A 16,283-nucleotide genomic window follows, 5' to 3' on the forward strand; every position below is an offset into this window, starting at 1 on the left:
CATGATGAGAAACAGGACTCCTTAAGGGAGAATGGAGGAGAAACTAGGATTTGGGGAGCTCAGGTGAAAGAAGGCAGCTACCTGGGTAAGAAGACTTGGATTGGAAGGAGCTGCTTGAGAAAAAGTCAGAGCTGGGGTGGACATGGAGGAGGGGACAGTTGCGCCTGGACAGAGAATTAAGATCAGAAATGGAGAGGCAGGGACAAAGCACGCTGAAGGCACAGAAAACACACTGATAGCAGTTTCTGTATCTTCTAGAATATATTACCCACAAAGCTCTGAAAGGAAAAGCACGCATCTCCAGCATCTCAACAAACATCTGAAACTTATTGGTGAATTATACTTCATCCAACACTGCTGACTCAGCTGAAAATCTACCGTTGCCATCAACTGCCTTAGTAGTGCAGAGAAACACTGTGCAGGAGATTCAAAATTTCCATCTAGTGATCAACAACTTCATCAGTATATTGTATGATGGATTTTGTTTTTTTTTTAACATAGGAAGAGTTACATAAATCTTAAGACCATTATCATGTTCTAAAGATCAGTTAAAATTTAGGTGCTGCCACAGTTTGTTACACAGAAACTGTATGGGCTTTAATTGCTATATACTGCTTTTCTCAGCTTCAGACATACAAATGTACTTGGCTTTTGTACAAGGCAAAAGACTGTTGCCCACTCATCACAGGAAAAATCTGTATGAATTATTTTCAGGAAATGATACCGAGGTTATGGAAGTTAAATGTGGCAGGATAAACTATAAGAAAAAAGAATGCATAAGATCATGTTATATTGCACTAAATGCAAGGAGGCAATATTCAACTTGCACAACTGTAATTCTGCCAGTTTTTAAGTTCATAGTTTTAGTCTCAGCATTCATCTAATAAACTACGTAACAACATAAATGGGAACCGTATCTGTAAGCATATTCACAGAAATGTGCTTTAGACCCAGCAATTATCAGAACATCTCTCAGTTGAATGCATGATTTCTCACATGTTGCACAGCTGTTAATGGCAGATAGGACCAATGCCTAAAAGTTACAACGATCAAACTTGCCTGATTATTTTCCTATGAAAATGTTAAAGACAGTGAAAATAACAACTTAGTTTCTTAAGCATCGTATTTTTAATATAAAACAAGTTGAAAGAGTTAGCTGTTCCTGTAACACTTAACACTTGTACACAAAGTGCGAGAGGTTTGATACAACAGAGAAGAGTTACCTGAATTCCCCACAGTGCCATTGTTCACCAGTGAGTTTGGAGTCACAGGATTGTGCCAGTGTCCCTCATGAGAAGTGCTGGGGATTCCCATGGGCCTGGCAGCAGGCTGTGCAAAGATGATACTGGGATCATTCAAGCTTACACTGCTCTGGTTATTTGTGGTGCTGCTGCTGCCAGATCTCATAGAAAATGGAACATTTGTAGAATGAGGAGGGTTACCCGGTGCAGAGTGAATAACGGGCCCATGAATAGGCCAAGAAGTGTTGGGAAGCTGAATTTGGTGGTGATGGTGCATCTGAAGTAGTCCCAGGTTATGCAAGGTGGAATACTGACCTGGGGGAGATTGGGGAAAGTTAAACAAAGGCAGCTGGACCTGATGGGGTGGCTGTGCACCCTGCTGTGGTTGCGGAACGTGCTTAGACTGGGATATTGGTTGTGGCTGAGTCTGGTTAATGGAGGCTGGCTGAGAGGAATTCTGTGTAAATTGCTGAGGTTGTGGAGAGTAAGATGACTGATGCGAGTCAGACTGGAGGGGAAAAAAAAGTATGTATTTCTGATTAGTTCACTAGCTATTTAATGGTGATTTCCTTTAATAAGTACCCACTGTATTAGACTATTCACAGAAAAGGCAAAGCTCTCCCCAGCAACACCCCAAATACTGTGCCCACATTCCTGCTGGTTTAAATTTAGTGCAGTTCGACTGACTGATTTTCACCATCAGATAATCTGGTCTGCTCATGTGGCACATCCCACCATCAGAAACATCATTCTGAGCAAACATTAGCCCCAGGCTCTTCATTAGACTCCTCACATGTCTGATTCTGATTTTTAATAGGTGTCTTCCCCATCCTACTTATTTACAGCACAGAGTCTCATTAACTAATCATCTTACATCTAAATTGAGTGGGTTTTATTACTACAGACACTTTTTCAAGTAATTCCAAAGTAAGCTCCACATATTTCTTTCATTTTTGTTTAATCTGTTAAACAAGAAATTGATGGTCCAAAAACCCAGTTTCAACCTCCATATCCTGACGTTAGGCCATGGCTAAAGGCACAGAAACAGCAGTTATTACAGCCTTTGCAGAGCTCTTACAAAGCTTTCCCTTATACCAGCAACAGCAAAAGGCATAAACCTATTTCATCTGTTCGATATTGCAACTAAGCAGAGAAGCACTTCCAGAACTGGGGTGGGTGGCTGGGAAAAGTTTCCCAGTTCATCTGCCAAAATGTATTACCAACGTCTGCATTAACCTAATCTGGTTTTAAGCACTGAGACAAGAAGGTGATGGCATAAGATAGGTGCCTCCAAAGGGAAATCTGAATGACAGGCAGCTACCTAACCCAGAGATAATTACCTCAATCTCCCCCTTGGAGCTGCGTGTCTCCCTCCATAGACTATAGCAGATCGCTAAGCTCCAGGTACCTCAGCTGCTGTCAAACAACTGAAGTTAAAGGTCTCTGCAGCTTGTCACTATCCATGACTGCTCGCCTGTCTGTTTACATTGGCAGTCACTTTTCTTCAGTAACCAGAGGTCTGCAAGACTCCCACATGCCAGCATTTCAGAGCATTTCTTATAGCAGCATGCTGTGTGCCTTTGCCTGGGCAAAAGCTGAAGCTCAGAAGCTGGGATTTCTCCCTGCTGCCATTCCAACTGTTCCTGTGTGAGTGCCTCCTGTGCCTTTCTATCAAACCAGGAAGAGAAAGTAAAACCTGGGATTTGAAAGACAATGACTAGTTTAACAGTTTAAATGTTATAAAAATGGAGCACATGCACTAGCTACAGCCTTCCCGCAAACATTAAACCACCACAAGCACGCACTGGACATGACAGCAGCAGGAGAGGAGAAATGTTAAGCTCCAGCCTCTTGGTCTGCTTCCACACCCCTGGTTTCCCCTTTTCTCTCTCTCTTGCACTACTAATATTCCCCCTTTCCCTTCTCTTCAAACAACTCATGGACAGCACATATCGGCCAAGAAATCCTGGCCAAACGACAACCATGCAACACGCACACAGAGTCCATGACATCCAGATGACAGAAGAATGTGCACATGCAGTAAGTCACATGCGCACGGTGTGCCTGACTGTGTGTGCACCCACATGTCCAGCTTCAATTTCCCAAGCAGAAATACAAGGCTCCTAAAAGGATTCTTTTGTGTCATGTGATAGCATGGTGGCAGTTCAGCCCTTTACTTAGATTAGGGCTGTATCAGTCCCTCCTTAACAGCGTATTTTTATAGTAAAAATGATGTTACAAAGTCTCTGTTACTGGAGCAAACATTCCAATAAATCCTCTCTGATCAGATAGGAAATACTCTGTACCTAAAGTAGTCAATTGAAATGAACAAAGAGCATTACTGACCAGCAGCCCTGTTTACTTGCCAGCTTCATTAGCAGGCACACATTTCTCAGACTAATAGCTTAAAATTCCTGAGTTTCTGCTGTATTTTGTACTCCAAAAACATTAAATGCCAAGAGCTGTTATTTGCTCAAATACTCTCTGCTTCCAATCTCCACTTAGAAGCAAGTTAAACGTATTTTTCCTAGGAGACACCTGAAGAAATACTAAGAGAAAACTACCATAAATTTCCCCATTGTTCTGTTTGTGCTTCTAGTGTGCCCTGGCAAACTTTTGCCCTGTGTATCACATCTGAATTGGAATATGATTCATTCGTGCTCCTTGCCTGTATATGACAGCCCCTTAAAGACAGTTCTCTTAAACCACAGAGAATGATGACAGTCACAAAGCTAAGTCTCTACCATGTTAACAACGAGCTATGCCATACTTCCCTTACTAACTCCAGAACATTGGCAGAAGAACTAAGTTCAAGACTTCAAAAGGCATCCTAACTTAAATTTCAAAGATAGCTTGCAATCCTGAAAAGCCACCTTCACTAGCTCATATGAAATTTGGCTATGTAGTTTCCATACTGAAAGACCATAAATGCTCTCCAAGAGACACTACATTATAAATAGAAGTTTAATTAACTGGCAGAGTGCAATGTTGGTCATTATAAAGTCCAGAATCAGTTGAGAAAAAACTGCACAAACCTGTTCCTAACATGGCCCAGCTCAGAACCCTAGCTGGTTTGCTACAGCTTGCTTACTTCAGTACTATAGCTAATTGGAACTTACACATTCTGATGACTGTCTAGTGCGCAAGGGTCGTTCCACCTGTTGCTGACTCACAGCCACTAGCTGTGAATTTACCATGCTTCGGACCAACTGGGTGCCTAATCAAGGAACAAAAATGGTAATAAAAAACACAAGGTTATGGATTACAGCATAATGAACACAGAACTGGGAGTCAGAGATACCTTAAATCTCATGTGACACAGAGCAGGTAAATCACTTTAACCTCTCCTCTCCTTTAAGTGGAAAGCCCTTTGCTACAAAACTCACTTTGCTACCAGGTGGGACAGCTACTTTAAGATTCCACCCTATTGCATGGAATGTGTAAGCATTGGGATTTTAAATAGCAATAGCAACAGCAGAAACTTTTAGGCAAAGGAAGTGGGAGACGGGGCAGGAGAGTGAGCAAGGGCTATGAGAATACAGAAAAGCATCAAGGTCTTGATCATCTCAAGCATCTTGAGTTCATTTATGATTGCTTTCTCTACTTGTTTTACTAACAGTAATTTGAAAGCTAGATCTAGCTTCCTAATGCATCTGTATCCTTTTGGAACTATTACTTTAATACCCCTGATTTTTGGTGAAATTACATTTACGTACCTCTCACAGATGATGGAGGGTTAGCTAACATTTGAGAAACATTTGGAAAAGGAAATGCATTAAATTATTACTATTATTACTACTCCTAAATGCAACCATTGTGAGTGGAAGACAAATAATGCAATACCCTGAAGTACACTATACTTACTCCTGAGTACATTTTTACCACCCATGCAAAGACCATACTTCAGGAGGCATTACTCCCCTTGAAGAAAAGCAACATTTAGACTAAAATCTGTATTTGCAATAACTAAAATTATCAGTTGCAGTAATTTTTTAAGGTAATTACCAGGTCTGTATAGGGATCTCAGAACTCTCACATTATATTAACACCACATAAACTAACTTACCTGGCACGCTATTATTTCTCTGACGGGTTTGTTTGAATTCAGGACAATCTCTTCTAACATGACCCACATCCCCACAGATGAAACACCTTTTCTCTCTTGTTTCTCTATCATCTTCTTTCACTTCTTTTTCATCATCTTTCTCATTCTCCTTCTTCTTCAATCTGAGTAATAGTTTTTGTTAGCAGTATCACAAAACCACATAAAATATAAACTCTGTAGAGTTGTTATACTGGTATGTTCAAAGGAAATGGTTACATAAGCAACACCTGTACCAGAATACAAATATCTGAGCAATCCCAGAAAAACACTTTCAGAATCTGGGCCAGTTAACAACCTGTTGGCATAAACTTAGTTAATGAACTTAAAAGCTCCCCAGAATTATCCAGAAGCTATCTGACTGTATTGCACAGAACTATAGCTACAGTTAAGTAGGGTTAGGAAACTGCCAGTTAGTTTGGAGGTAGTTCTATGCAACAATCCCACTGAGTCAGAATATACACAAAATACATTAGCTGTATCTTGTAGATATAACCTCCCCCTGACTGCAGATGTCATATTTCTCTATATTAGCATCCTGAGCCTAGGCCAGATGTGAAAGAGAACACTGGGGCTCTTCCAAACACTCAGCACTAGGTACAACAAGGAGGAGAAGAACTAGTGATCAGGAACCATCACAAGAAGTAAAGGTCTTTTTCCTCATGATATCTGTAGGATTGTTGAGTATTAATACTATCGTGTGAGTTGCATATACAATTTAACAGAGATTCTCCCTGGCTGTAGTAGCAGTTTGTGTGAAGAGCAGATCACAACTTCTTTTCCTGAGGTGTATGTAGGGAAAGAGGTGATGGAATTCAATGTGCTAGTGCTTGTGCACAGTAGTTAAAGGAGTGGCTGAAAGAAACCGTCAACCTGTGACCTTAGGGTTCCAGTCCCGTTTCATGTATCTTGAACTCTGCTGACTGAACAAACGGCTGTAAACAAGGACTTTGTAGCAGGAAGAAACCAAGAATCTTTTGAAGAATTAAGGTGCACACAAACTGACCATAAGAAGTAAATGAAAAAGCCCAGACTTTAATCTGCATTCTAAGGGCTTCAACAGGTTTTAGGAGGAGCTAGACAACCTACACTGAATGGGTCATTAAAAATCCAAAGATGTAAAAAAGCAAGGAGTGCACATTCTCTGTCAATTCCTGCTGAACTCTCTTTGGAGACACTGATCTGCATGTACTAGGGACTCCTTCTGCAGGAGCACTGGATGCAAAACTTGTAAGTGCACTTAACGTACAAGTGCAAGATCACTAAGTGACTGACACTAGTATGATGTTACAGAAATGCACCTTAACTACGTAATTTTAACTACTCCTAGATTTTAATAAATGAACTTTTACCTGCCTTGCAGAGGTATGTTATCAGATCTATAGTACAGCTCAAATTCAGCACTGTTTTCCAAACATGATCACTATGGCAAATATATTTTCACACATTACAAATTGTGAAGCCAGACAATATAGTCTCCAATATGAATGTTTACACTACAAAGAGATAATTTAGTAATCTAAATTTTAAGGTAAGCTGTAACTACAGATAGATCATAAAGCTAACATATTATATACGTTGACTTTACTCTGTGTGTGCTTGCATAAACATTCTAAGATTTAAAGAGATGATCATAAATAGTCCTAAGCAAAAACAGGATGGGAAGTTGAGGATCAGATATGAGGCTTTGATTTTTGTCTGCAATTTAGTGTATTCTTCTTTTCCATTAAAATTTCAAATATCAAATCTCTCTTGATTTCATCTCAGAGATTTTACATTAGCTTTGTATATCACTTACCTCCTCCTCTTTGGACAGTCTTTCATGTAGTGACCAATTTTTCCACAGACACGACAACATCTGTCATTGGGTGCCAATTCCCCATCAGTCAGCACTTTTGAGTCAAAAAAGTATTCCTATCAAAACACATCAGACAGATATATTACATAAACCATTCACTTACAAGACTGAGAAATGAAAGCAAAATGGACAGCTTTCATCTCCTATTTTTCCCTAAATTTTACTACTTCATTATACCTAGTCCTTTTCCTCCCCTAGATAATGGCAGCTTTTTCAGAGATGCGAATCAGTTTGGGCTTAAGACCCCTTTAGACTTAGGGCCAGAGGCTAAGTTTGCAGAACAGCTATCCAGACTCCAGCCTGCTACCTACCTTCTCCTTCCCCAAAGGCTTCTTCAGACAGCAATTTTTTGAATATGATCTATTTTAGTATCTGAGTCACTGCTTGTATCCTTTCTGAAGCAGTCTATGTCCCTTCCCAAATGACATGATTATATCGCCCATTTTATGCAGGCGATCTGTAATTACATATATTGTGCATACCAAATCGATAAATATATGGTATTTTATATATATATATATACACATACACATACATGAGACTTGCTTTGGATGCACCCGTTCAGTGGATGAAAAGTAAAAAGCACAGTAAAAACTATGAAAACTTACAGCTTCTCTTCCAACAGTTGGGTAGAACGGGGTACCAAATAATTTTCTCCCATTGATAAATGCCTTCATTATGAAATTGGTCACTATTGAAGAAAGAAAAAGTTATTGGAGAAAAAAACAGTAAAGGCACAACACTAGGAATTACTGAACATTAATCATTAGTAGACATTAATAGCTTACTTTTCCTAGAGACTCCAGCACCGAGATTATGATTCAAGTCAAAAGGATCTGTATAAAGAAGGGAGAAAAACCAATCAAGAGCTGGAAAAAATGTGTTGCAACAAAAAAAATATTTCAACACAGAGAATTCCATTTTAAATGCACTCACAAAGCAGGTGAGAGCAAAGCAATGCTGAGTGTTCTAAAAATATGAGACTAACCATAATAAAGTAAAAGCAATTTATTGACGTATACTAAAAGTTACAAGTCTAATCTCATTTTGTAAGCTGTAGGACTTGCAAACAATGCTTTTTTTAAACATTGATGGTAGTTTCCTCACATAAAGGTACTGTGCAATAAGAAGAGATCCTCAAACAACAGCATTCATCACTCCCTCCTTAACAGAATAAAAATTAAGCAGACAAGTACCTTCAATGGCAATACATTTGGATGTCCACTGTTTCTCAAATGTAGTTAACAGCTTCTTCTGCCGAATGCTGATCACATATTCCTTGAAATCAAATTCTTCAGTGTAGAATCGCAGCAACCCTAGCCAGAGTTCTCCAAGTGATTCAGTGTTCTTTCCAAGAGAAGGCAGACGCTTCTTCTGCATGCCATAGAAGACACAATTTCTTCAGCTACAGTTACTGAAGCATTCCTCCTCTTCCTGAACTACCTCTCTAACTATGAGTTTGTCTACCATGAACAGTTTTCACTTGGTTAAAGTAAGATTAAACCACCACAGTTAACACTACCCTCAAATCCTAGACTGTTATCAAGAGTAAAAGTATTTTTCGTTATTTATGTTATTTAGAAATTATTTTAAATGTACCAAGAAAAAGCAGACACTGATTTCAGCAAAACATGACTCATTTGGGAAGTTATAACAATACGGACTTGGAAGTTTAACTACTGTTCTGTATGTTGCACTGCTAGCACTGTGTTACTTTCCCATAAGAACAAGCTTTAAGTTTTAATGACTCTTCTGGAATAAGAATATTACCAGTTCTTCCATATCATCAAAGAAAAAAGCATTCCATCCATCCACCATTCTTTGTGGTATCTGTTTTCCATCAAATATCTGCCGACACAGAGAAGGACACAGTTACCACTCTAATTCAAAGTCATCATAAAAAAACTTGCAGTTCTGCTGGTAAGAAATAATACAACAATATAAATCTGTTAATTTTAACAATTACTTCTTATACAGGCAGCCTGTCCCATTGGTAAAAAGTTTCAAAGTCTTTTTGTATTATTACTATACCTCTCTCAAATTACTTGGATAAAATATTTTTACTTGTTCTTTGCAACTAAGAAAACACGACTGAATTACCTCATCAAGATTCCAACTTCCCTTCTGCCCACAAAATCTCTAAGGAGACTTTGTATGACTCCTATTACATTCTGACTTTAGCAAAGCCAAGGGGAAATTCCACTGTTATTTAAATGCACTCTCAGGGTAGCAATAAAATAACAACCCCCAACCACTACTAAAGTATCAGCAACAAAATCTGAATCTCAACTGCAGTGCTTAAGCCAATTTTCTTCTTGCATGCAGACAAGAAGGAAGTCAGGAAGGGGTAATTTCAGAAGTGCTTGGGAGCCCCAGAGTGTATCCAGGAAGAGGGAGGTAGCCGACTAATAATATTCTCCCTACCCATGCAATGGAGAAACAGAATGTTATTTTTTTAATAAAGATTCCTGGCTCATGTAAAGTACCTTTAAAGTTGCACCAAAGCATTAGTTATCTTTTCTTCCCCCTCATCAAATCATAAAATCAACTTTTTCTCTTATAGCTATGGTGTTAAGCAATAAATAATGCTTCTGACAATAACTGATGGAAGAGCTGGACTCACATCTCAAGAGCATCTGGCACACTCTCATAATTACAATTCCCTTCTCTCCATACCACCTGTCAATTTTCTTTCTATCCTGTTTAGCATATAAGCATCATCATAAGACCAAAATCCCAAAGTAAATGTAACAGCAGAACTTAGGTTCAACAGATTCCTGATTTTGTTGTGATTTTTAAGTTTTACCCACTAAAGCCAAGTAGGAGTTAGGAACCTGCTAATGCAGAAGGTCCTATTTCATCCATCCCCCTGATCCTAAAAGCCCAGACTTCTCATATTCAGTTTGAAGAAACACTGCACCTATTTTCATAGCCTCTTCTTCTGAAAACCTACCTCTTGAAGAACTGGAATAACTGGTGGATTTCTCTGCTGTAGAAAGTACAAAACCATAAGAATATAGGCATACGAAGACAGACTACCACGGGATGCATCACCAATATCGCAGCGCTGAAAAAAACCACATTTTAAACAAAACACTGAATTTACATTTTATTATTCAAGACCAACAACTATGTCAAGAGAGTGAGCAGAAATCCCACCAGTAAGTAACAGAAAATACATTCATCTCATAACTAAAAATTGTTTCATGAAGCCTGAAAAATAAATGTCCCTAGAGTCAAGTGCCATCTGGCAAACCCACAGCATAATTTGACTAACATAAAAACAGAAAAGCTTCTTACAGCCAAAAAATTTTTTTTTTAAGTTTATGATGTGCCAAATTGAAAAAAACCCAACAAAATCAACCTCCAAAACAGAAACCCCAACAAACCTCCACATCCGATGTCCATGTTTCAATACTGTAAAATCTAATTTTCCTAAACTCATGCTACTAGATCTAATTCTATGACTCCTTATTGTTTCACTTTCCCTCCCTTTTTTTAATAATTAATTAATAGGCAAGGATTTCCATGTTGTGGAACTGGCAACTTAGGCAATAGCTGGCATTTTGTTAGCATACATACACATACCTAATTAAACCATGATCCAGCCTGCACAACACAGCGTAAAACAATCAGTTATTTCCTTATTATAGTTGAAAAAATCTTATTACAGTGTAACCTTTCTACAGCACCTGCTTCTAAGCTACCCTTTGCTTCAAGCATGTGTCATAACAAACAACACATTTTTAACCTCCTAGGTCTGGAAAAAACACAGATTCACAAATTACTTTCACATTAGCAGAAGCAGTGACAGCTGTTCCTGGTTTTTTAGCCAATGCAAACAGGGGAGGAAGGATTTTGCTTAAACACAGTGTACCTGCATAGCTATGAAGTCACCTCCATACATACACATTCAAAAGTACATCCCACAATTTGGAAAGTTGGTCTTTACCGTAAGACTTTTAGAATGTATACAACAGTATGCAATACTACAAAAAATACGTTTCATCATTATCTACACAAGGCAGTTTTAATCTGGACATAGAGACATGGCAATATTCTGCACTGCTGTGACCACACCAAAAGAGAATTATTACTAGTCTGTAATGGTATGAGTAAGTACATTCCATTTTATTCATCTTGATGCATTTTATTACATTAACACCTCACAGCATGACACACTCTCCATACATAACCCATTTTTTATTTCCTTGTTTCACTAAGCTTTCTTTGGATGTGTTTGGGGAGTGTATTTAATAGTGCAGCTTGAATAAAAAGACACACCATGTATCAAAGGCTGTATAGTCTAGCACTTTGTTAGAATATCATAAGGAGAAAAAAAAAAAAAAAAAAAAAAAAAGGAGATTTGGCGTTTGGTATTCCCAAACTCTTAAAGTCAAGTGTATGTCCTAGGCGAATCAATAGAGACATAGGCATTCATTCATTCATCAACCCGTACCTACTCCTGACTTTCATAGTAAGTAAAACAAGACAAGTAGGCCAGAAGAAAGCTGCAGTAATCTCTGGGCTGGTCATAGCTATGGCAACTTGGAAATTCCATGCATAGCCACAAGCCTTACAACTTACAGTTACCATTTTTTCCAGTTTTGCTTTTCTGGGGTTTATTTTTGCATCACAGCTAGCTGGAAACTGAAAAAAATGAGTTTCCCTTTCATCAGCTTTCTCTTAAATTGAAATTTTTCAACAGATGGCAGAAGATACCAGGACAAAAGAACTTGATTCTGACACAATCAGATGGAGCATAGTCAGCTTAAGAAAGCGCTCTTCGTATTAACAGCATTCTACTGTCTCCTTTTCAGTTGGTATTAGCAAAAGGTGAACTCAGTGACTGTATGAGAAAACACTGTATTGTATTTCTCATGTATACCTCATCATGTATGAATCATAGAATCATTTAGGTTGGAAAAAACCTTTAAGATCATCAAGTCCAACCATTTTAAGTACCTTCTTTTTATATTACCTTTGCAAAAACTTTCATTGTATAGCCCAGATATTGCACTCTAGGATCAATAGCTGCATATGTAGCCAGCATTCTGGTGTTATGCTGTGCCTGGGAAAAGGGAGAGGAAGAAAAAAAGGAAAATCAAACAGGTGTTTCATGGTAATTTCTGGTTAATTACAATATAGTCTGCAATTCAAGCACATGAGATGCATAATACATTTGGAGGGCAAAAAATCACAACAATATCCTGTGAAATTCATCCAATGTTTCCTGCACAAGCATAACTGAAAGGTGTAATCAGGACAGTATTAATGCAGTAACAACAGTAAGAACCTTGGAAAACACCAACAAAAAAGCAAGTCCGTAAGATGACACACACTGGAACACATTCTACAAATTGCATCTTCTTCACAGGTGAATGTGAGCCCATTACATAAGAAACAACACAATTTCATTGTGCTAGATGTAAGCTGGGATGAGATGTATTATTCATGACGGCAGAAAGGCCATGGCGAATCTGGCACAAACAGCTTTTCAGAAGCATTCACAAAAATGCTTTGTGTGCCACGATGCTGCTCTGCCATCAGGTTATACAGTTACTTAGGTTGGGCTGAGGGTGCGAGCCACTGAATTTAAATAATGTAGGGGGGGGAAAATCCCCAAGCACATAAAAGCATTTTAATTCTGGTTTCAAAATTACTCCCTCAAATGATTATTTGGATGAGTTACAATCAATCAAAAAGCTTTCTTTAAACACAAAACCAAACACAAACAGATGCTCACCAGCGTATTGTATAAACTGATATCTCCTTCTAAGCCACTTCGTCTGTGTTCAAATTTTACTATAGGCACTTTGGCTGTTGTTATAGGCAAGATGTTTCTCAAACCTGGGGAAGCAACACTTTAGTACATAAAACATTTCCATTAACTACATATATAGTAAATGTAAATACAAAACAAATAATACTTTAAAACACCTACCTGGATGCTTCTTAAGAACTTTTGCCAAACCTTCTATTATTTCTTTACAGTTTAGTTTCTAGGAAAAACAAATATCACAGCTTCAGATGTTAAAACATGATCCTATCCCAACAAGCACATTTACTATCAAACATTTATTTCATAGAGGAAAACCCTATGTACAAAAAGAAGTAAGCAATAAGCCAGCACATGAATTTAGGTAAACTGGTGACTCCTATTCTCTATCTGGACATCTACAGTACACTAAATGTGTGTCTATAGAGCATTAAAAGTAAAACATAGGCTACATCTTGCTTCAATTGTACAGGGTGCAACAAGCCAACATGCTACTAGCAAAATCCTGCCTTTTCTGTATACAGAAATCTTAACTGAATTTAAAAAAACTTAAAGAACTCTTGAATTTAAAATAGTAAATTTTATCAATTTTAAAACTCTTACCTCTGCATTTTCATGACCTTCCAATGTCATGCAGATATCTAGATCACTGTCCCGAAATCCAAATCCATTCTTTGAAGAGCCAAACAAGCAAAGCCTGGCTTTGTCTGATCAAAAGAGTAGATAAAAAAAAAAAAAAGATAAATTCTTTTACAGTTGAATGGTTAAGTGCTTACTATGGAATACTGCTTAACTGAGATGTGCAGATGCCCATAAAAAATGAGCTTTAAGACAGAGCTTACAACGTCACCTCTAAGACTTCACCTTTGATAAGAGAGGAACATTAATACTTTAAAAATTATTTATAGAAAATAAGACCCATACACTTTTTATGAGCGAGGTATGCTACAGAGTTACTATAACCATTAAATGGCATCTCTAAACGTGGCACGATATTTTGTGGTATGCAACTGCACTTTCCTGTTTTAATTAAATCTAAATTAGCACAGCTGAAGTACTTCGATGCCAATGCCCAAAGCATGGCCAACAAACAGGAGGAGCTGGAAGCCGTCATGCAGCGGGAAGATCATGACATAATCACCACCACAGAAACATGGTGGGATAACTCACATGACTGGAGTACTGCAACGGAGGGTTACAAACACTGCAGAAGGGACAGGCAAGGAAGGAGACACAGCGGGGTAGTAGCTCTGTATGTCAGGGAGTGCTTCGACTGCCTAGACCTGAATGATGGCGACAGTAGTGTTGAGTGTTTATGGGTAAGAATCAGTGGGAGGGCCAACACGGCAGATATCCTGGTGGGAGTCTGTTACAAACCACCCAACCAGGATGAAGAGACAGATGAAATATTCTACAAGCAACTGGGAGGAGTCTCAAGATTGCTAGCCCTTGTTCTCATGGGGGACTTCAACCTAGCAGATGTCTGCTGGAAATACTACACAGAGCATAGGAAACAGTCTAGGAGGTTCCTGGAGTGTGTGGAAGAGAATTTCCTTTCACAGCTGGTCAGTAAGCCAACCAGGGCAGATGCCCGATGGACCTGCTGTTTACAAACAGGGAAGGACTGGTGGGTGATGTGGTGGTCGGAGGACATCTTGGGCATTGCGATCATGAGATGACAGCTTTCGATTCTCAGAGAAATAAGGAGGGGGTCAGCAGAACCACTGCCTTGGACTCCTTGAGGGCCAACTTTGGCCTGTTTAAAAGCTTGGCTGACAGAGTCCTGTGGAAGATAGTTCTGAAGGGCTAAGGGGTCCAGGAAGGCTGAAAGGCTACTTTCTTGAAATAGCCTTAAAGGCACAGAAGCAGGCTGTCCCCATGTGCCAAAAGACAAGCCAGCAGGGGAGAAGACCAGCCTGGCTGAAGAGAGAGCTTTGGCTGGAGCTCAGGGAAAAAAGGAGAGTTTACAACCTCTGGAAGAAGAGGGAAGCAACTCTGGAGGACTTTAAGGGTGTTGTGAGGTTATGCAGGGCGAAGGTTAGAGAGGCAAAAGCCCAGCTAGAATGCAGGCTGGCTGCTGCTGTAAAAGATAACAAAAAATATTTTTACAAATATATTAGAAACAGAAGGAGAGCCAAGGATAATCTTCATCCTTTATCAGATGTGGCGGGGATGATGAAAAGGCTGAGGTACTTAATGCCACCTTTGCCTCAGTCTTTAATAGCAAGACCAGTTACCTTCAGGGTACTCAGCCCCCTGAGCTGGAGGACAGGATGAGGAGCAGAATGAAGTCCCCACAGTCCAGGAAGAAATGGTTAGTGACCTGCTGCTCCACCCAGATGTGCACAAGTCTATGGGACTGGATGGGATCCAATCGAGGGAGCTGGCAGAATTACTCATCAAGCCACTTTCCATCACTAATCAACAGTCCAGGAAAACTGGAGAGGTCCCAGAAGACTGGAGGTAAGCCCATGTGACACCCACCTACAAGAAAGGCAGGAAGGAGAATCCGGGGAACTACAGGCCTGTCAGCCTGACCTCGGTGCTGGGGAAGGTTGTGGAGCAGACCGCCTGAGTGCAATCAGGTGGCACATGCAGGACAATCAGGGCATCAGGCCCAGCCTGCATGGGTTTATGAAAGGCGGGTCCTGCTTGGCCAGCGTGATATCCTTCTATGACAAGGTGACCCACCTAGTGGATGAGGGAAAGGCTGTGGATGTTGTCTGCCTGGACCTCAGTAAAGCTTTTGACACTGCCTCCCACAGCATTCTCCTGGAGAAACTGGCAGCTCATGGCTTGGGACGGGTGTATGCTATGCTGGGTTAAAAGCTGGCCAGACGGCCGAGCCCTAAGAGTGGTAGTAGGTGGAGTTACATCCAGCTGCTGGCCTGTGATAAGTGGTGTTCCCCAAGGCTCAATATCGGAGACAGTTCTGTTTAGTATCTTTACAGACGATTGGGACAAGGGGATCAAATGTCCCCTCAGTCAGTTTGCAGACAACACCCAGCTGGGGGGGAGTGTTGATCCACTTGAGGGCAGGAAGGCTCTGCAGAGGGATCTGGGCAGGCTGGATTGATGGGCCAAGGCCAGCTGTATGAGGTTCAAGAAGTGCTGGGTCCTGCACTGGGGTCACACCAGCCCCACACAGTGCTACAGGCTCGGGGCAGAGCAGCTGGGAAACTGCCTGGTGGGAAAGGGCCTGGGGGTGCCAATCAACAGCTGGCTGAACGTGAGCCAGCAGTGTGCCCAGGTGGCCAAGAAGGCCAATGGCATCCTGGCTTGTATCCAAAACATGTTGTGTGG

General features: G+C 40.0%; 1 protein-coding gene across 4 annotated transcripts in view; it reads right to left on the bottom strand.

Annotated features, from left to right (window-relative positions):
* TUT4 (terminal uridylyl transferase 4) overlaps nucleotides 1–16,283 on the bottom strand; it is a 50,049-nt gene that overhangs the window by 3,246 nt on the left and 30,520 nt on the right. For all 4 annotated transcript variants that reach the window (XM_055814846.1, XM_055814843.1, XM_055814844.1 and 1 more), the window contains exons 16-28: nucleotides 13,584–13,687; nucleotides 13,146–13,203; nucleotides 12,948–13,051; nucleotides 12,183–12,272; nucleotides 10,155–10,268; nucleotides 8,972–9,049; nucleotides 8,398–8,575; nucleotides 7,990–8,037; nucleotides 7,810–7,892; nucleotides 7,142–7,257; nucleotides 5,308–5,468; nucleotides 4,361–4,458; nucleotides 1,224–1,749 (exon numbers count right to left, since the gene is read on the bottom strand). In XM_055814846.1, the coding sequence (XP_055670821.1) occupies nucleotides 1,224–1,749; nucleotides 4,361–4,458; nucleotides 5,308–5,468; nucleotides 7,142–7,257; nucleotides 7,810–7,892; nucleotides 7,990–8,037; nucleotides 8,398–8,575; nucleotides 8,972–9,049; nucleotides 10,155–10,268; nucleotides 12,183–12,272; nucleotides 12,948–13,051; nucleotides 13,146–13,203; nucleotides 13,584–13,687 (1,758 nt within the window). The remainder of the gene's footprint in view (nucleotides 1–1,223; nucleotides 1,750–4,360; nucleotides 4,459–5,307; nucleotides 5,469–7,141; nucleotides 7,258–7,809; nucleotides 7,893–7,989; nucleotides 8,038–8,397; nucleotides 8,576–8,971; nucleotides 9,050–10,154; nucleotides 10,269–12,182; nucleotides 12,273–12,947; nucleotides 13,052–13,145; nucleotides 13,204–13,583; nucleotides 13,688–16,283) is intronic.

This window comes from Falco peregrinus, chromosome 10 (assembly GCF_023634155.1).
Source record: "Falco peregrinus isolate bFalPer1 chromosome 10, bFalPer1.pri, whole genome shotgun sequence".
NCBI classification, from domain to species: Eukaryota; Metazoa; Chordata; class Aves; order Falconiformes; family Falconidae; genus Falco; species Falco peregrinus.